Genomic DNA, 20,558 nt, shown 5'->3' on the forward strand with positions numbered 1-20,558 from the left:
TATTAACTTTATCACATTTGATTAAAATGAAATTGGAACCAGTGTCAGAATACAAAACATCCCCAACATCTTTTTCAAAATTTAATATCCCCAACAATGAACGAAGATGAGGAGTACAAAATTTAATTTTCAGCGGAAATTTAATAAGGTTATTTATTTCATCAAGTTCAAAAAGTTTATCAGGTTTTGATTTAAAATTTTCTTTATACCATACGATAAATGATTCATTTAAATAACTTAAAATCATGTTAATATCCCATTTCGCTATCACATTATTTATATACATATCATACGTTTTTTCAAGGTCATCTTTAATAAATGATATATAATCTGAAGGGTCTAAAAGAATGGGATTAAATTTACCACTCACAGAAACGAGAGTAACATTATAAATTCCGCTAACTGTTAAATTTAATTCACAGTTATTATTCGAAATAATATTGATAATTGACATTTTTTATTACGATTAAAAATATGGTAAAGCGTTATTTTCCAGTGATAAATAAAACTAGAATAAGATTACCTCAAGAATTCATAAATTCAACGAATAAGAAATTCATTCATGTTATAAATTTTAGTGTTTTCAGAAAATATGAGTCAGTGTCATATTCATCAACATGTTATATTTCACTTCATTCAAATTTAGTTCAATCAAACCCATATAATGACCATTTCATAAGATTTTCAGATGGTATTAAAAATGTAATTGATAGATTAAAATATGAACAGATTGACAATATCGAATTTTTGGAATTTTGGTTTAAATATCCCGATGGAAAAAAGATTGAAGTTAAAGATAAAGCTGATACTATAACAAAAACAATTACAATGACCGATCCGGATAGTGGGGAACAAAAAGAAATAAAACAAACGATAGAAACTGGTGAAAGGTCAATTATTATTGATTATGATTCAAAGGATTATTATTCGATAATGTTAATGCTTGAATATTAAATAGCCTTAACAAAGAATTTTTCAAGTGATATTTTATATTCATCAACTATTTTATTATAAATATCATTATATGTTAAATGAAGTTCAGTTGTTGTTCCGTTCTTTGATATCTTAATTGTGCTAATATCCTTTATAGGATTTATTTTTGCAACTGTTCCGCAGCATGAAACCTCATCATCTATGAAAAATTGAATCTTAACGTCTGAATCTTGAACATCACAAAGAATGGCGATAATGTGAATTAATGATTCATAAGGTAAAATAATTAAACCGGATTGATCAATTAAATTTATTATTGAATCATAATTATTAATTATTATATCACGGTAAATTTTCATTAATTCAGAATTAATGTCTATTTTATATGGGTTCTCGATGTTTGATGAAAGAGGCGGGGGTATGTTGGATAAGTGGGAATTTCAACAGGTTCTTTACCGGGTTCAGATAAAATGATTGGGTCTCCATCTTCTTTATTTTGCTCCTCCTCCTTTTTCGGTAAGTCACGAGTTAATAAATTTGGTTGAGTTGCTGACCTTGTTAATTCAGGGCTAACATTAACTTTAACATTTTGAATAATTCGTGATTTATCATCGTTTACGTTATAAGCAACCGTAATCTCTGCTTTTGCGTTAGTGTTCTTTTGACTAGTGAAACGTCTTCTCATTTATAATCGAATAAAAAAATATATTTAAACTTTTATTTTGCTGGAAGTTTTGAATCTATTATTCCCTGTATTTGTTCTTGAAGTTGATTTTTAGCTGTTTCATTGTAATTAATAGACCTAATATATTCATTAATTGCATTCTTATAATCATCTGATTTCTCAAATTTTCTTTTATCTGATTCCTTAACTAAATCATAAGTTAAACCTCGTTGCTGATATAATGGTTTCTTAATTAAATCTTTGAATGCTTGAGATAAAGCACCTGATGCAATTCTTGCTACTATAATTGGTTGGAATTGATGTTTAAGTTCATCTTTAACATTTGCGAAAACTGGATCGAATAAAGCAACTTTAAAGAATTTCTTAGCTGAAATTTCAGGTCTAATATTTGCATATTGACCATCAAACTGGTTAGAATATCGTGGTAATCCATCCGGTCCCTCTTCAATAGCATTTAATTCTTCATTGAAATAAGAATATGGATTATAACGGTATGAATTAATTGGCCCATTTTCACCTTCTCCAATGTATTGTTTAACAGCTTTTCCATTTTCATCAAATTGCATAGGATAACGTTCATTATATGCTTTACGTTTAGGATAATCAGTTATAGTTAATTTATAACCATTTATGACTTTAATATTACCTTGACCATCAGTAATGAAAACTTCATTTATACCATCAGGTTTTCCATTTGGACCCGTAATGTCTGCTTCGTGTGCTTCCCAATTTGGACCTTGACGTTTGGCATATGCTTGAGCTTCTGGTAATGTTAAAACGTTTCTCATTTGTTTAACATCTTTTTGAAGACCAGCAACAATATGAACTAATTCTTTCATTCCATCAGGAACTTTCATAGTTCTATTATATGCACCCTTTTTGTTTGTTCCTTGTTTTAATGGAACCTGTAGAAGATTTGCTATTTCTGTCATGTTTAATTATAAATAAAAAATAAAAATTAATTATAAAAAGTTAATCAAATTTAACACCTCCTTTATTTAAATCAACTATTATTTTTCCATGTTCACCTAATTGCTGATATTGTGTGTAAAGTTCATTAATGCTCATTGGTAAATTCACTTGATAAAGCATAACGTTCAACTGTTGACGACTAAACCCACTGAAAATGAAAAGGGTTAATAGATTTGATTTAATGTTTGTGCTTAATGCTTTGAAGTATTGAACAGCCATGAAGAATGAACACTGAATGTGTCGACATTGAGTTAATAACTGATTAAAATATGATTTCTCATTTGTTATTAGTTTTGATTTCACTGCATCATCTAGAAAAATGAGTGAATGCAAAAATTCTCTATCAAAATTTGAAATAGAAAGTGTTTCAAATAATTCATCCCGTTGTTTATCAATAATTTTATCCTCTAATCCTTGCTTCTTGATTGTATTATATAATTCTTTATACATTAAAAAGTTTTTTAAATAATCTTCTGCTTCTTCTTGTGATAAATAAATAATTGGAATTTTGATTAAATGCTTTAAAGATTCAAATGTATCATCTGAAGGTGAACCTGAACGGTTGATATAAATTAACACATGTGAATAGGGGGAAGTGTTAGCAATAATGATAATTTGTTTTAATATCGTTAATGTTTTACCTTTATTTTGTTTACCAATTGCTGCAGTGATTGAATTTAAGTAACATTCAGAATATGGAATTTTCATTAATTTTTCCTTAGATAGAGCATTTCTATTATCACTCAATGCTTCATTAATCATATCATCTATGTATGTATTATATACTCCTGCTAATTCTTCATAAGGAGTGTATGAATTTAAATCCATTTAATCAAAAATAAATTTATAATTTTAAACATTTCTATTCATCAATATTTCATCATATGAACTTCTATACTGTGGTGGTGTACCTGTTGGATGATATTTCAAACCTTCATCCGGTGTCCATGTCCAATATGTAGTCCTAGTAAACCAAACCTGAGGAGGATTTGTCACCTTTGAACAGTAAGTGTCATTTTCACCCTGAATGATTGGATAAGCTTTCACTTGTACTGTAACTTGTGAGTTGAAAGTTTCTAATCCATCAAAGAATATACCCGCTCCATCACGTTGAACTGGAATAGTGCATAAGAATGAAGTTTGGTCTTTCCATGTTCTAGCTAATGGCGTGCCATCATCTGCATTCAGTGGTCTAGTTAATGAGTCCTCGTATTCTTCTGTGCATTCATTCACTCCATCTAAATCAGAAGCTTGAAGCATACGTGTAAAGAATATGTCCCACTGTGGTCATCGCTTGATCGGGGAAGTTTCTGGAATCTATAGTGACCTGAAGACCTCGAAGCATTGGATTTTCTAAAACTGTTCTTTGCATTTTCTTCGGAAATGCTAACACAACATCTGTAACATTATGAAGAGCGTATGAGAAATCTGAGCTAATACCTTCAGGAGTGATGCAACCTCCATTTAGTGAACGAACGTCAATATGTTGAGCTGGAATCATGAATGGATCTTCCTTACTGAATAAACGTGGTATTGCTTTAACTGATTCTTCAATTAAACCGTATCCTGGTGTAATGCATTTATCCTCTAAAACTTCCATCTTTGTGCATGAAATAATAACGTCATCAACTGTTGCGTCAGCAGATGTAGCGGCTAAGCTTGTAATTAATTTGGCAGGAAGTCCGATTTGTTGGAATTTGCGATCATATTTATAAACATGATTCATAATCTTTTCATAATTTTCATCAGTTATCTTTTCATAAACGTAATTTTGTAAATCAGCAACTCTTAACGGGTCAACCTGACAAAATACTAAAGTATCCCTGAAAACATAATATTTAAGAATGATATCACCAAATGATTTAGGATAATCATCGAACGCCTGAAATGCTAACAAATCATTTACCGGAATAATCATATCAAAAGTGACATCAACTTCTTCATTTGCTTTCTTGAAAACTTCTGAAGGGTCAATATATTTACCACATACTGAGTTATCATATTTTTGAACATTATTATATAACGAATGAACAAACTTTTTAACTTTCCTTTCTGATTTTGGTTTATATGTTGCAAATGCGAAAGATTCACGGGCGCAATCCATCTGAAGATAACCGGCATCACCTCTTTCGGTTTCTACTTCTAATTGTTTAAAGCTTTGATTTGATGATTTGTAACCAACGAATAAACGCATGCATTTAAAAGCGGCATCACATGTGAAAGCTTTATTTGAAACTAGAGTTGCTTTAACTTTGCGTTTAATATATGTGTCACCTAATTGGTTCACATCATGAGCCGGATTTGTAATTCTTAAATGAGTTTGTTTATCATCAAAATATGGAGCATCAGAGTCATAGCATGAACTTTCAAGTTCTCTATAATATCTTCTACCGTCATTCTTTGCGAATATTTCATTTATCTTTTCGAATGAATGAAACACATTTCCATTAATCGGTTTAGTGTTTGGCACCAAATAGTTAGTCGTCATTTATTAATAAATAAAAAATCAAAATTAAAAGATGAAAATGAATTTTTAATTTTAATGAAATAATCAACTATGGCTGCAGGTATATTTAAGAAACTGTGGATAGAGTAAAAAGAGGAGCGAGTAAAGTTTGGGAAACATTGAAGAAGGGGGCAAATTGGATATTTAAGAATAAAGAAGCAATTAGTGACGTTGCTGAATCAATAACACCAAAAGCTGCCCCAATAAGAGAAGTTTTAAATAAAGGAGAAAAAGTTTATCAAAGACTACAACCGATACTAAGATAAAAATAATATTTATTTATTTTTCCACTATCTACCTCCTATTTTATTAAGTATTCCTTCAGCTATTCCACCAACTGCGTTACCTGCTTGTGCTCCCATCGCCGGATTACCTGCTTTAGTACCTAATACTCCACCTATGATAGTTCTGCCGTTTTCGCTACTGGTGCCAAAAAGTTTGCAATGGGTTTAATAATCTTTTTATAAACCCAACCCGCAGCTTTCTTAATTCCATCCCATAATTTTTTAAAGAATCCTGCCGCCATTTCTGATTTAATATTAATTAAAAAATATATTTCATCACTTATATTCTAATTTTTATTTAATGATAAATGAAACCGATTTTAAAAATAAATGAAACAGAGGAGGAAGAAATAAATGAAAGTGAAAATGTTCAACAAAAAATAAACGTTGTTAAACCAATTACTGAAAATAAAAATTTTTTCATCTGTTGAAGAATTTAATGACTATTATGCTAATAATAAAAAATTATTTGAAGAATTGACAACATGTAAATTGAATAAAATGTTTAAAGTTGATGGATTCAAAATTTCAAAAATAAAAGGAGTGGTTAGTTTGAAATCTATTCCTCAATCAAGAATCACCTCATTAATGAAAATAGATGATTTAACAAAAAGAATAGAAGAGATTGAAGAAAGAATAAATCAGATAATTGATTTCATAAATTCAAATAATTCAAATAATATCTTAAAGTTCAATGTTGAACTCATCAAATTCATCTTCATCATTACCATTACCTTTAGCGAGTTTATTTACTCTTTCAACTTTATCTTTTGATAGTCTATCGTTTAATTTTTTCTGAAGTTTTTCGTTACCAAGTTCTAAAATTTTACACGGATGATATTTAAACCCGTTAAATTCTTTTTCCTTAGTTTTAATCATTAATCTACAAAGAACTTTAGTGAGGTGGTTTTGTTGTTTAAACCATTTATCCTTAATATTTGTTATAAATTCAATATCCGGAATTAATTCCCAAATTTTTGAATTTTCGATTAATTTACCATCAAATGCAAAAGCAATAGGTTTAATATTAAACTTACCTTTATAAAATAAACTTTGTATGTAATCATCAAAATAAACGTCTACTTGTTTAACCTGGGTGAGAATTGGTGAAAGTTTATCCATTAATTGATTCACAGTCACGAATTTGCTGTTCATTTCTTACGAATTAAAAAAATAAATTATTCAAAAATGTAAGACATGAATTTTTAAAGTTTATTTTTTAAAAATTTTTTTATTTTTTATTTCATTATGGTAGTGAATCTTTCATTCATGAAAATAATTATTTCTAATTTCTTTTATTCTCTCGTACATACTAGATTTGAAGAATTCAGAACATTTCCCATAATCTCCTAAATGTTTTCTTATCCCTAACGTGTGCCAGTTATTATATGAAACTGAATAAACTTTATCTTTATCTTTGCATCTTTCATCACTTCCAATATATTTATATTTCAATTTTGATTTATTGGTTTCATATTCATTAACGTTTAATAATTCACAGTCTTCCTTTTTAAATAAATGTTTTATGTATTCAGGATTAACAATTCTATAATATTGCTTCCCTTTAAATCTTTGAATATAAACAGGAACACCATCCTCTAAAATTCGATAATCTATTTTATCTGGTTTTACTTGTTGGGTCATTTATGTAAGAATAAAAAAATAAATTATTTTAAAAATAACTTTAATTTTTTAATGGTTTATTTTTAAAAAAAAATTTTATTTTTTATTTCATTATGTATGGGCTGAGTGTAAATGTCTTACAATTTTGAAAATTTTTTAAATCTTGATTTATTCAAAAACGTAAGAATAAAAACCGTAAGAATCATACACTTTTTACTTCATATGTTAAAAAAATGATACAAAATCGCTCGATATTGTATGAATTCTTACGTTTACAAAAAAAGTCACAAAACCCATCATATCCTACTACTAAGGTGTAAAGATAAAGATAAAGTTTATTCAGTTTCATATAATAACTGGCACACGTTAGGGATAAGAAAACATTTAGGAGATTATGGGAAATGTTCTGAATTCTTCAAATCTAGTATGTACGAGAGAATAAAAGAAATTAGAAATAATTATTTTCATGAATGAAAGATTCACTACCATAATGAAATAAAAAATAAAAAAATTTTTAAAAAATAAACTTTAAAAATTCATGTCTTACATTTTTGAATAATTTATTTTTTTAATTCGTAAGAAATGAACAGCTCTAAATTCGTGACTGTGAATCAATTAATGGATAAACTTTCACCAATTCTCACCCAGGTTAAACAAGTAGACGTTTATTTTGATGATTACATACAAAGTTTATTTTATAAAGGTAAGTTTAATATTAAACCTATTGCTTTTGCATTTGATGGTAAATTAATCGAAAATTCAAAAATTTGGGAATTAATTCCGGATATTGAATTTATAACAAATATTAAGGATAAATGGTTTAAACAACAAAACCACCTCACTAAAGTTCTTTGTAGATTAATGATTAAAACTAAGGAAAAAGAATTTAACGGGTTTAAATATCATCCGTGTAAAATTTTAGAACTTGGTAACGAAAAACTTCAGAAAAAATTAAACGATAGACTATCAAAAGATAAAGTTGAAAGAGTAAATAAACTCGCTAAAGGTAATGGTAATGATGAAGATGAATTTGATGAGTTCAACATTGAACTTTAAGAAACTAATGATTATTTGAATTTATGAAATCAATTATCTGATTTATTCTTTCTTCAATCTCTTCTATTCTTTTTGTTAAATCATCTATTTTCATTAATGAGGTGATTCTTGATTGAGGAATAGATTTCAAACTAACTACTCCTTTTATTTTTGAAATTTTGAATCCATCAACTTTAAACATTTTATTCAATTTACATGTTGTCAATTCTTCAAATAATTTTTTATTATTAGCATAATAGTCATTAAATTCTTCAACAGATGAAAAAATTTTTGTTTCAGTGATGGGTTTAACAACGTTTATTTTTTGTTGAACATTTTCACTTTCATTTATTTCTTCCTCCTCTGTTTCATTTATTTTTAAAATCGGTTTCATTTATCATTAAATAAAAATTAGAATATAAGTGATGAAATATATTTTTTAATTAATATTAAATCAGAAATGGCGGTAGGATTCTTTAAAAAATTATGGGATGGAATTAAGAAAGCTGTGGGTTGGGTTTATAAAAAGATTATTAAACCCATTGCAAACTTTTTGGCACCAGTAGCGAAAACGGCAAGAACTATCATAGGTGGAGTATTAGGTACTAAAGCAGGTAATCCGGCGATGGGAGCACAAGCAGGTAACGCAGTTGGTGGAATAGCTGAAGGAATACTTAATAAAATAGGAGGTAGATAGTGGAAAAATAAATAAATATTATTTTTATCTTAGTATTGGTTGTAGTCTTTGATAAACTTTTTCTCCTTTATTTAAAACTTCTCTTATTGGGGCAGCTTTTGGTGTTATTGATTCAGCAACGTCACTAATTGCTTCTTTATTCTTAAATATCCAATTTGCCCCCTTCTTCAATGTTTCCCAAACTTTACTCGCTCCTCTTTTTACTCTATTCCACAGTTTCTTAAATATACCTGCATCCATAGTTGATTATTTCATTAAAATTAAAAATTCATTTTCATCTTTTAATTTTGATTTTTTATTTATTAATAAATGACGACTAACTATTTGGTGCCAAACACTAAACCGATTAATGGAAATGTGTTTCATTCATTCGAAAAGATAAATGAAATATTCGCAAAGAATGACGGTAGAAGATATTATAGAGAACTTGAAAGTTCATGCTATGACTCTGATGCTCCATATTTTGATGATAAACAAACTCATTTAAGAATTACAAATCCGGCTCATGATGTGAACCAATTAGGTGACACATATATTAAACGCAAAGTTAAAGCTACGTTAGTTTCAAATAAAGCTTTCACATGTGATGCCGCTTTTAAATGCATGTGTTTATTCGTTGGTTACAAATCATCAAATCAAAGCTTTAAACAATTAGAAGTGGAAACCGAAAGAGGTGATGCCGGTTATCTTCAGATGGATTGCGCCCGTGAATCTTTCGCATTTGCAACATATAAACCAAAATCAGAAAGGAAAGTTAAAAAGTTTGTTCATTCGTTATATAATAATGTTCAAAAATATGATAACTCAGTATGTGGTAAATATATTGACCCTTCAGAAGTTTTCAAGAAAGCAAATGAAGAAGTTGATGTCACTTTTGATATGATTATTCCGGTAAATGATTTGTTAGCATTTCAGGCGTTCGATGATTATCCTAAATCATTTGGTGATATCATTCTTAAATATTATGTTTTCAGGGATACTTTAGTATTTTGTCAGGTTGACCCGTTAAGAGTTGCTGATTTACAAAATTACGTTTATGAAAAGATAACTGATGAAAATTATGAAAAGATTATGAATCATGTTTATAAATATGATCGCAAATTCCAACAAATCGGACTTCCTGCCAAATTAATTACAAGCTTAGCCGCTACATCTGCTGACGCAACAGTTGATGACGTTATATATTTCATGCACAAAGATGGAAGTTTTAGAGGATAAATGCATTACACCAGGATACGGTTTAATTGAAGAATCAGTTAAAGCAATTACCACGTTTATTCAGTAAGGAAGATCCATTCATGATTCCAGCTCAACATATTGACGTTCGTTCACTAATGGAGGTTGCATCACTCCTGAAGGTATTAGCTCAGATTTCTCATACGCTCTTCATAATGTTACAGATGTTGTGTTAGCATTTCCGAAGAATGCAATGCAAAGAACAGTTTTAGAAAATCCAATGCTTGGAGGTCTTCAGGTCACTATAGATTCCAGAAACTTCCCCGATCAAGCGATGACCACAGTGGGCGACATATTCTTTACACGTATGCTTCAAGCTTCTGATTTAGATGGAGTGAATGAATGCACAGAAGAATACGAGGACTCATTAACTAGACCACTGAATGCAGATGATGGCACGCCATTAGCTAGAACATGGAAAGACCAACTTCATTCTTATGCACTATTCCAGTTCAACGTGATGGAGCGGGTATATTCTTTGATGGATTAGAAACTTTCAACTCACAAGTTACAGTACAAGTGAAAGCTTATCCAATCATTCAGGGTGAAAATGACACTTACTGTTCAAAGGTGACAAATCCTCCTCAGGTTTGGTTTACTAGGACTACATATTGGACATGGACACCGGATGAAGGTTTGAAATATCATCCAACAGGTACACCACCACAGTATAGAAGTTCATATGATGAAATATTGATGAATAGAAATGTTTAAAATTATAAATTTATTTTTGATTAAATGGATTTAAATTCATCACTCCTTATGAAGAATTAGCAGGAGTATATAATACATACTAGATGATATGATTAATGAAGCATTGAGTGATAATAGAAATGCTCTATCTAAGGAAAAATTAATGAAAATTCCATATTCTGAATGTTACTTAAATTCAATCACTGCAGCAATTGGTAAACAAAATAAAGGTAAAACATTAACGATATTAAAACAAATTATCATTATTGCTAACACTTCCCCCTATTCACATGTGTTAATTTATATCAACCGTTCAGGTTCACCTTCAGATGATACATTTGAATCTTTAAAGCATTTAATCAAAATTCCAATTATTTATTTATCACAAGAAGAAGCAGAAGATTATTTAAAAAACTTTTTAATGTATAAAGAATTATATAATACAATCAAGAAGCAAGGATTAGAGGATAAAATTATTGATAAACAACGGGATGAATTATTTGAAACACTTTCTATTTCAAATTTTGATAGAGAATTTTTGCATTCACTCATTTTTCTAGATGATGCAGTGAAATCAAAACTAATAACAAATGAGAAATCATATTTTAATCAGTTATTAACTCAATGTCGACACATTCAGTGTTCATTCTTTATGGCTGTTCAATACTTCAAAGCATTAAGCACAAACATTAAATCAAATCTATCAACCCTTTTCATTTTCAGTGGGTTTAGTCGTCAACAGTTGAACGTTATGCTTTATCAAGTGAATTTACCAATGAGCATTAATGAACTTTACACACAATATCAGCAATTAGGTGAACATGGAAAAATAATAGTTGATTTAAATAAAGGAGTGTTAAATTTGATTAACTTTTTATAATTAATTTTTATTTTTTATTTATAATTAAACATGACAGAAATAGCAAATCTTCTACAGGTTCCATTAAAACAAGGAACAAACAAAAAGGGTGCATATAATAGAACTATGAAAGTTCCTGATGGAATGAAAGAATTAGTTCATATTGTTGCTGGTCTTCAAAAAGATGTTAAACAAATGAGAAACGTTTTAACATTACCAGAAGCTCAAGCATATGCCAAACGTCAAGGTCCAAATTGGGAAGCACACGAAGCAGACATTACGGGTCCAAATGGAAAACCTGATGGTATAAATGAAGTTTTCGTTACTGATGGTCAAGGTAATATTAAAGTCATAAATGGTTATAAATTAACTATAACTGATTATCCTAAACGTAAAGCATATAATGAACGTTATCCTATGCAATTTGATGAAAATGGAAAAGCTGTTAAACAATACATTGGAGAAGGTGAAAATGGTCCAATTAATTCATACCGTTATAATCCATATTCTTATTTCAATGAAGAATTAAATGCTATTGAAGAGGGACCGGATGGATTACCACGATATTCTAACCAGTTTGATGGTCAATATGCAAATATTAGACCTGAAATTTCAGCTAAGAAATTCTTTAAAGTTGCTTTATTCGATCCAGTTTTCGCAAATGTTAAAGATGAACTTAAACATCAATTCCAACCAATTATAGTAGCAAGAATTGCATCAGGTGCTTTATCTCAAGCATTCAAAGATTTAATTAAGAAACCATTATATCAGCAACGAGGTTTAACTTATGATTTAGTTAAGGAATCAGATAAAAGAAAATTTGAGAAATCAGATGATTATAAGAATGCAATTAATGAATATATTAGGTCTATTAATTACAATGAAACAGCTAAAAATCAACTTCAAGAACAAATACAGGGAATAATAGATTCAAAACTTCCAGCAAAATAAAAGTTTAAATATATTTTTTTATTCGATTATAAATGAGAAGACGTTTCACTAGTCAAAAGAACACTAACGCAAAAGCAGAGATTACGGTTGGTTATAACGTAAATGATGATAAATCACGAATTATTCAAAATGTTAAAGTTAATGTTAGCCCTGAATTAACAAGGTCAGCAACTCAACCAAATTTATTAACTCGTGACTTACCGAAAAAGGAGGAGGAGCAAAATAAAGAAGATGGAGACCCAATCATTTTATCTGAACCCGGTAAAGAACCTGTTGAAATTCCCACTTATCCAACATACCCCCCTCTTTCATCAAACATCGAGAACCCATATAAAATAGACATTAATTCTGAATTAATGAAAATTTACCGTGATATAATAATTAATAATTATGATTCAATAATAAATTTAATTGATCAATCCGGTTTAATTATTTTACCTTATGAATCATTAATTCACATTATCGCCATTCTTTGTGATGTTCAAGATTCAGACGTTAAGATTCAATTTTTCATAGATGATGAGGTTTCATGCTGCGGAACAGTTGCAAAAATAAATCCTATAAAGGATATTAGCACAATTAAGATATCAAAGAACGGAACAACAACTGAACTTCATTTAACATATAATGATATTTATAATAAAATAGTTGATGAATATAAAATATCACTTGAAAAATTCTTTGTTAAGGCTATTTAATATTCAAGCATTAACATTATCGAATAATAATCCTTTGAATCATAATCAATAATAATTGACCTTTCACCAGTTTCTATCGTTTGTTTTATTTCTTTTTGTTCCCCACTATCCGGATCGGTCATTGTAATTGTTTTTGTTATAGTATCAGCTTTATCTTTAACTTCAATCTTTTTTCCATCGGGATATTTAAACCAAAATTCCAAAAATTCGATATTGTCAATCTGTTCATATTTTAATCTATCAATTACATTTTTAATACCATCTGAAAATCTTATGAAATGGTCATTATATGGGTTTGATTGAACTAAATTTGAATGAAGTGAAATATAACCTGTTGATGAATATGACACTGACTCATATTTTCTGAAAACACTAAAATTTATAACATGAATGAATTTCTTATTCGTTGAATTTATGAATTCTTGAGGTAATCTTATTCTAGTTTTATTTATCACTGGAAAATAACGCTTTACCATATTTTTAATCGTAATAAAAAATGTCAATTATCAATATTATTTCGAATAATAACTGTGAATTAAATTTAACAGTTAGCGGAATTTATAATGTTACTCTCGTTTCTGTGAGTGGTAAATTTAATCCCATTCTTTTAGACCCTTCAGATTATATATCATTTATTAAAGATGACCTTGAAAAAACGTATGATATGTATATAAATAATGTGATAGCGAAATGGGATATTAACATGATTTTAAGTTATTTAAATGAATCATTTATCGTATGGTATGAAGAAAATTTTAAATCAAAACCTGATAAACTTTTTGAACTTGATGAAATAAATAACCTTATTAAATTTCCGCTGAAAATTAAATTTTGTACTCCTCATCTTCGTTCATTGTTGGGGATATTAAATTTTGAAAAAGATGTTGGGGATGTTTTGTATTCTGACACTGGTTCCAATTTCATTTTAATCAAATGTGATAAAGTTAATACCCCAATGAGATTTTCACATCAAACATTAGACCCTAACTCTTACCCATCAATACAAAACATTTTATCCATCAACTTAAACACATTTTCTTTATCATATCCGTTTCAATTATCCGGGAATTCATTTATTCTTCATTCAAAAGATTTATCAAATATTAAATTTAGAATAACTGACCTATTTGATTGTGATTTAGAATTTATGAATGAAATATTATGGCAATTTCAAATAGAGAAAATAGCTGATGAGATAACGGATTAAATATTTATTTTTAAATCGTAATAAATGATTAAACAACAGCAACTTAAGGCGCAAAGCGCCCAGGTCCTTCAGACCATTACATACGCCACATATGCATATAATTCAAAGACGGCAGAACAAACGCAAAGGTTGAAATATGGAGATTTGGAGATAGTATTGAAAAATGACCATTTCGAATTCGTTTGCAAAGGTGGTGCAGTGATATCAAATATAAAAGAAATTTTATTTATGAATTCAAAAATTAAAGGAATAACGGATGATATAACATCAATTCCACCAGAAGAACAGAGATATTACGCATTAAATGCATTTCCTAAAGTTTTGAAGATTGGAAGATTTAATTTAAATGAGGAATTCATAGAAGGTTTCCTAAATGACATAATGAAGAAGGTGGATAAGGAATATGTGGATAGTGAGTTAATGAAGAAGGTGGATAAGGAATACGTTAATACTGAATTAAATAAGAAGGCAATTTTGGTTTATGTTGATGATAAAGATAATGAAATTAAAGAAAAGGTTGAATGGTATCATGAATGGACATTGGAGACTTTTAAAGTTAAAGCTGATACAGAATGGGTTTCAGGATGTTTAGACCTTAAAGCGATAAAACATATGTTAACAATGAGTTAATGAAGAAAGCAGATAAGGAAAAAGTTATTTCATTCATTAATACTGAGTTAGCAAAGAAAGCTGATATATCATTTGTTAATGAAGAAATAAAGCAATCAGAGGTCTATTTTACTCCACCATTTTTAAATTTTATGAAATCATCAGATAAAACCTTTGATATAGATTCTTTTGAATGGATATGTTTCGATGGAGTGACCACGTATTTATTTTATACAGCAGGAGTACTTTATTATTTAAAAACAAATGATTTTAAAAACTATGAATCATTTACTCCATCTGTTTGGAATCCCGATACACGAAAGCCAATCATTAATCCAAGAATTTTATATGTTGAATATAATAACGGTAAATTTATGGGAATGATAACGGTTGGAGATGATTTTTGCCCTTGTTATTCATTCGATTGTATCCAATGGTTCAAATGTAATTTAAATCAAGATGCTAAATTTAAATATCCAAATAATCCTATTAGATGCGTTAATAATAAATGGGTACTAATTTATGAAGTCAATCAAATTTTCATTAGTGAGGATGGGATAAATTATTATATGTTTAGTATGATGTCATCAGATTGAAAATTGATTATACAAGTAAGTGGTATTACATTAACAACATGTATTTTATCCTACAAAATGATAAAATTTATAGATCATCTTCAATAACACAAGGTCAATTTGAACAAATTTTTCAAGCTGATGGAGACATTGAAGCTTTATGTTATGGATCAAATGTTTATGTACTCGTTTCAGGTGGAATGGTCTATTCATATCCTGTAAGTTATAACAGACATATTTATTTATCACAGGATTTATCAAATTGGGAATTGGTTTATTCATTCACTCCAAAATTTACTCGAAATTATAGATTTACTAATTTATTTTATATTGATGGGTATTTCATTGCTTTTGGATGTGGTGATTTAGTAAATATCAGTAATGATGGAAGAAACTGGTCTGAAATCACAAAATTTCAAGATGTTAGAAAAGCAATTTTCAAAAATAATACGTTAATATTGATAACAAGACCAGTTTTAAATACTCACCCAAATTCAATATTATATAATACAATATTCATAATGGATTAAATACAATTCTTGAGATGATTTACCCCATTGGTTCAATATATACATCAATGAATTCAACAAATCCAGCTGATGTATTCGGTTTCGGTACATGGCAACAAATAACCGATCGTTTCCTCTACTGTGCTAATAGTTCAAAACAAACCGGTGGTTCAAAGAAAATTAAAGAAGCAAACCTTCCGCCGCATAAGCATACAGGAACTACAAACTTTTCTGGCGACCATATACACTCATTAAGAGACCACCCATTATAAAACTCAGACTATGAAACTGGCCATGATGTTTTATCTCCAGCTTATAACGATTCAATAAAAAAGACTTTTCGACCAACTGAACCAGGAGGAAATCATGTCCATACTTTCACAACAAATCCAACAGGTTCGGGTGAAGATTACATGCCACCTTATATGACAGTTTATGCATGGTTTCGCGTTCAATGAACGCTCAATGTTTGTTTCACAAACTTTAGAACGGCATAATTTAAATTTTTATTTTAGTATAAATGAAGATTTTACCATATGGTGTTATTGGAAGAGATAAAGATGGAAACCCAATATTTGATCCAAAGTTAAAATTAAAGTTACTGACAAGACAACAACTTGAAAAGTTGCTGAAACCAAAACAGGATGAAAAAGAGAAAAAATGAGAAAATGAGAAAATGGGAAAATGAGAAAATGAGAAAGAAAAAAATTTAAATTATGCAATTTTATTTTTATCATAAATGACAAAATTAATTAAGCCAACTATTTCTAAATTAATGATACCAATGAAATCATTTCATGGAGTACTTATCCCAGGTTCTTCACAATTAGCCGGGGCAAGTGTTGTGGCTCAAGGTGGAACATTAGCGAATCCATTCAAATTAACTAAAGATGAACTTAATAAAATTTACACCAAAAATATATTTAATCGTTAATGGTTTTTAGGTTCTTCAATAATTAATTATTTTTGAATAACTGATGGTGTCACTACGTCACCATGTGTCACCTGGTTAATTAACTTCTCTTAAAATTACTGACAACATGACATTTTGACAACTAGCCCGGAAATAAATGTTTTCGTTAATGGTTTTTAGGTTATTCAATAATTAATTATTTTTGAAGAACTGAACGTGTCACTACGTCACCATGTCACCGGGTTATTTAACTTCTTTTAAAAATGATGACAACATGACATTTTGACAACTAGCCCGGAAATTCGATGCAGTCCAAAAATAAAGTTAGTTTTAAAATTATTTTATTTTTTTATTCCTATATAAATGACAGCAACAAACAACAACAGCAACTATATCGTTTCTGATGAAAAAGTTATTGATTCATTAGCTGAGGAATTAGTTGTGGCAGAAACTAAAACCCTCAACGAAAGAATTGGTGAAAACAAGATTGATTTACATAACTACCTCAAACACGATGGAGGAAGAGGAAGGAAAACTGGTATGGCTTTATTAGTAAATAAAATTTCGAATTTAACGATTATAGATGTTGATATCAATAAATCATACAATGATGAACTTAAAGAAACAGTTAGAAAAGATATTTTATCAAAACTTTCGGATAAAGATGTTATCGTTAAAACCGCTTCAGGAGGTCTTCACATTTATTGCAACACTAATTTCTTCTATGCAGTTTCGAACAGAATGATTAAATGCTATTCTTGCAATGATTACGATATTGATATAATGACTTCTATGGATGATTCAAAGCGTTCTTTAGTAGTTATGGCTGATTCAAGAGTTCGCAAGAATGCAACAGAACCAATCAATACATACTCATTCATTCGTGGAAGTTATGACTCAACATTAACTAGAACAGTAAACGATATATTAACTGATTTGAATATTAAGGTAAGAGTTGAACAAAAGAACGAAGAAATAAAGACTATCATGAATGAAAACAAAGATGTAAACATTGACGATAAACTTGCCCAGAGCATAGTTGATGGCATCAGTGATTTTGAAGTACATAATGACGGTGGAAACATGAATTTAGAAAAAGAAGTTACATTATTCACACTGTTTCAAGCAATTAATTCGTTACCTAATCATTTAATTAATGAAGCCTACGATAACGTTTATAACTTCTGCAGTTTAACAGAAAATGCAAAAAGTAATTTTGAAAAAGCACGTAGTAGATATGCACATTTAATGACTTCTCCATTTGTTTTGGTGAAGATTCTAAAACTTTATCAAAAGGAATATTATGATGAATATGTTTTACCTTTATTACGTAAGCCAAAAATAACATTTGATATAAAACTTGATGACTCTTTTGATAACAGATATTAGACGCAAGGCTGAAAATCATCAGTATAAAAACAGTTCTGAAGTAATTGAGGATTTATCACGTGTAATCCGTTTTGTAGATTGTGGAAACAAATACTTCATTCAGAAAGATTACAACATCCACGACAAAATGAATCAAATATCATTCGTTCTTCAATCAAACATGAAAGAGTCACTTAAAATGATTAAATTATTTAAAGAAGAAGGTAAAACCATAACAGCATGGGATGTACTACTAAATCAATTATCCTCATTAACCGTTAAGGGTGTTTGCTTTAAATCTGATTCTCCAGATGTTTTCTCAACGTTTCAGGGTTATAAATACAACGTTCTCGAAAAACCAGATTACTCAAAAATTGAGATGTTTATGAATTTCATTAAAGAAGCCATTTGTGATAATAACGATGAAGTGTATAAATACCTTCTCGGCTGGATTGCATCAATGATTCAACATCCTGGAATCAAGAATGAAACAGCAATTATTTTGAAAGGACTTCAGGGAACAGGTAAAAACAGATTTACAGACATTATTTCTGAACTTCTCGCCGGTTATTCAATCAAAAACATTACTGAAATAAGTGAGCTAACGGGTAATTTCAATTTAGTAGTTGAGAATAAAATGTTTCTTGTACTTAATGAACTCAAGAATGTAGGTGAAGATAGACTCGCAAACTTCAACGCTTTGAAATCAATTATTACGGATAATCAAATAAGAATTAATGAAAAGAATCAACCCAGAAGAACTGCTCAGAACGTTGCAAACTTCATTTTCGTAACTAACAACATCTACCCTGTCAAAATTGAAGTTGGAGACAGAAGATACGTAGTTTTAAGGGTTAATGGTAAATTCAAGGGTCAATTTGATTATTTCAAGAATTTAATGGATTCATGCACAAAGGAATTTTATGATAATTTACTGACGTATTTTATGCAATATGACCTTTCATCATTTAACGTACGAATCATACCGATGACTGAAGCCAAACAAGATTTAATTGAATTATCAACAAATCCTTTAGATGTATGGATAAATACACATTATGATGAATTGTGTGCAGGTATGACGTGTAAAAATGCTCTATTCTGCAAACCATCAGACATGAAAGACAAAAACTTTCAAATGAGCATTAAGGATAAATGTGATAGGAAACAGAGAAGAATAGACGGTAAACAAACATGGTGTTATGTTTTGAAAGAAGAAATGAAAGGATTATATAAACAGGTTGAACCAAACGAAAATGACGATTCATTTACTGACGATGAAATACCTGTAAATGAAGCTTTATAAAGTATGATTTGAATTTATTTTTGCATTCAACCCATGCTGTTGTCAAAATGTCATGTTGTCATCATTTTTAAGAGAAGTTAATTAACCAGGTGACACATGGTGACGTAGTGACACGTTCAGTTCTTCAAAAATAATTAATTATTGAATAACCTAAAAACCATTTACGATAAAATAACTGATAACAAAATTTTATTTTTATATAAATGAATACCCCACAAGCTCAAAATTTACCACGAATCATAACAAGAGAGGAAATGATAAAAATGATGCAAGAACGAATTAAAAACAACAAACCACGAAAACCGAGAAGATGCGGTTATGCAGTAATGATGGAAAGAAGAACCCAGAAGGGTTCGGCGTCTCGAAGAGACGTTGTCGAAGAGGAATAAAAATTAAATTTGGATTGAGTTTAAAAATTCATCTTTATTAAATTCATCTCTTCCAATCAATTTATTTATTCTATTAAATTCTTTTATTTTTGCTTCACTCAGTTTAAGGATTGAACGGTAAGTTTCTAATTTTTCGATTATTTCTTTCCTCTCTTTATCATTCTCTGTTCCTTTAGTTTTATGGGCATCAGCCCCACCACATTGCGGCTTCTTTTTGTAATAGCATATTTTTGATTTAATTCTGTTTAGTTTCTTTTTATATTCATTGTCTGGACTCTGAATCTTAATTGAATCAGGACTCTTGGCTGCTTTGTTGTCACTCATTTCTTACGAAATAAAAAAATTAAATATTATTTAAATATAATGGAGTAATAAAATAAATCGGAATTTCTATTAATTTATTGTCAACTTCAACTAATGCATTGCCGTTAATATATCTAACAAATTCAGCTATTGTGTCAAATCTTCGTCTTCTTTTTGTCATTGATTTATCAGTTTTTCCATAATCGA

General features: G+C 29.3%; 6 protein-coding genes and 3 pseudogenes across 9 annotated transcripts, besides 1 other annotated feature; 6 read left to right on the top strand and 3 right to left on the bottom strand.

Annotated features, from left to right (window-relative positions):
• Positions 1 to 20,558: part of a mobile genetic element that runs on past both edges of the window.
• TVAGG3_0684150 (uncharacterized protein) lies at positions 1,881 to 2,475 on the bottom strand (the record flags this gene model as incomplete). The annotated part of the gene is made up of 1 exon (XM_051242787.1): positions 1,881 to 2,475. A coding segment is annotated over one exon (595 nt), but the record flags the coding sequence as incomplete, so codon positions are not given.
• Positions 3,443 to 5,078, bottom strand: TVAGG3_0684160 (annotated as a pseudogene). Its single transcript has one exon. A coding segment is annotated over exon 1 (1,636 nt).
• TVAGG3_0684170 (uncharacterized protein) lies at positions 9,045 to 9,767 on the top strand (the record flags this gene model as incomplete). The annotated part of the gene is made up of 1 exon (XM_051242788.1): positions 9,045 to 9,767. A coding segment is annotated over one exon (723 nt), but the record flags the coding sequence as incomplete, so codon positions are not given.
• Positions 11,575 to 11,914, top strand: TVAGG3_0684180 (uncharacterized protein; the record flags this gene model as incomplete). The annotated part of the gene is made up of 1 exon (XM_051242789.1): positions 11,575 to 11,914. A coding segment is annotated over one exon (340 nt), but the record flags the coding sequence as incomplete, so codon positions are not given.
• On the top strand, positions 11,941 to 12,474 carry TVAGG3_0684190 (uncharacterized protein; the record flags this gene model as incomplete). Its single annotated transcript, XM_051242790.1, has 1 exon — positions 11,941 to 12,474. One exon carries the CDS (start codon positions 11,941 to 11,943, stop codon positions 12,472 to 12,474), a length of 534 nt encoding a protein of 177 aa, XP_051089377.1.
• On the top strand, positions 14,404 to 15,519 carry TVAGG3_0684200 (annotated as a pseudogene). The gene has a single exon. A coding segment is annotated over exon 1 (1,116 nt).
• Positions 16,108 to 16,344, top strand: TVAGG3_0684210 (keratin-associated protein family; the record flags this gene model as incomplete). Its single annotated transcript, XM_001305925.1, has 1 exon — positions 16,108 to 16,344. The coding sequence occupies one exon, from the start codon at positions 16,108 to 16,110 to the stop codon at positions 16,342 to 16,344; it is 237 nt and encodes a 78-aa protein (XP_001305926.1).
• On the top strand, positions 17,349 to 19,659 carry TVAGG3_0684220 (annotated as a pseudogene). Its single transcript has one exon. A coding segment is annotated over exon 1 (2,311 nt).
• On the bottom strand, positions 20,052 to 20,372 carry TVAGG3_0684230 (uncharacterized protein; the record flags this gene model as incomplete). The annotated part of the gene is made up of 1 exon (XM_001305924.1): positions 20,052 to 20,372. The coding sequence occupies one exon, from the start codon at positions 20,370 to 20,372 to the stop codon at positions 20,052 to 20,054; it is 321 nt and encodes a 106-aa protein (XP_001305925.1).

The sequence above is a fragment of the Trichomonas vaginalis genome, chromosome III (genome assembly GCF_026262505.1).
Source record: "Trichomonas vaginalis G3 chromosome III, whole genome shotgun sequence".
NCBI classification, from domain to species: Eukaryota; Parabasalia; order Trichomonadida; family Trichomonadidae; genus Trichomonas; species Trichomonas vaginalis.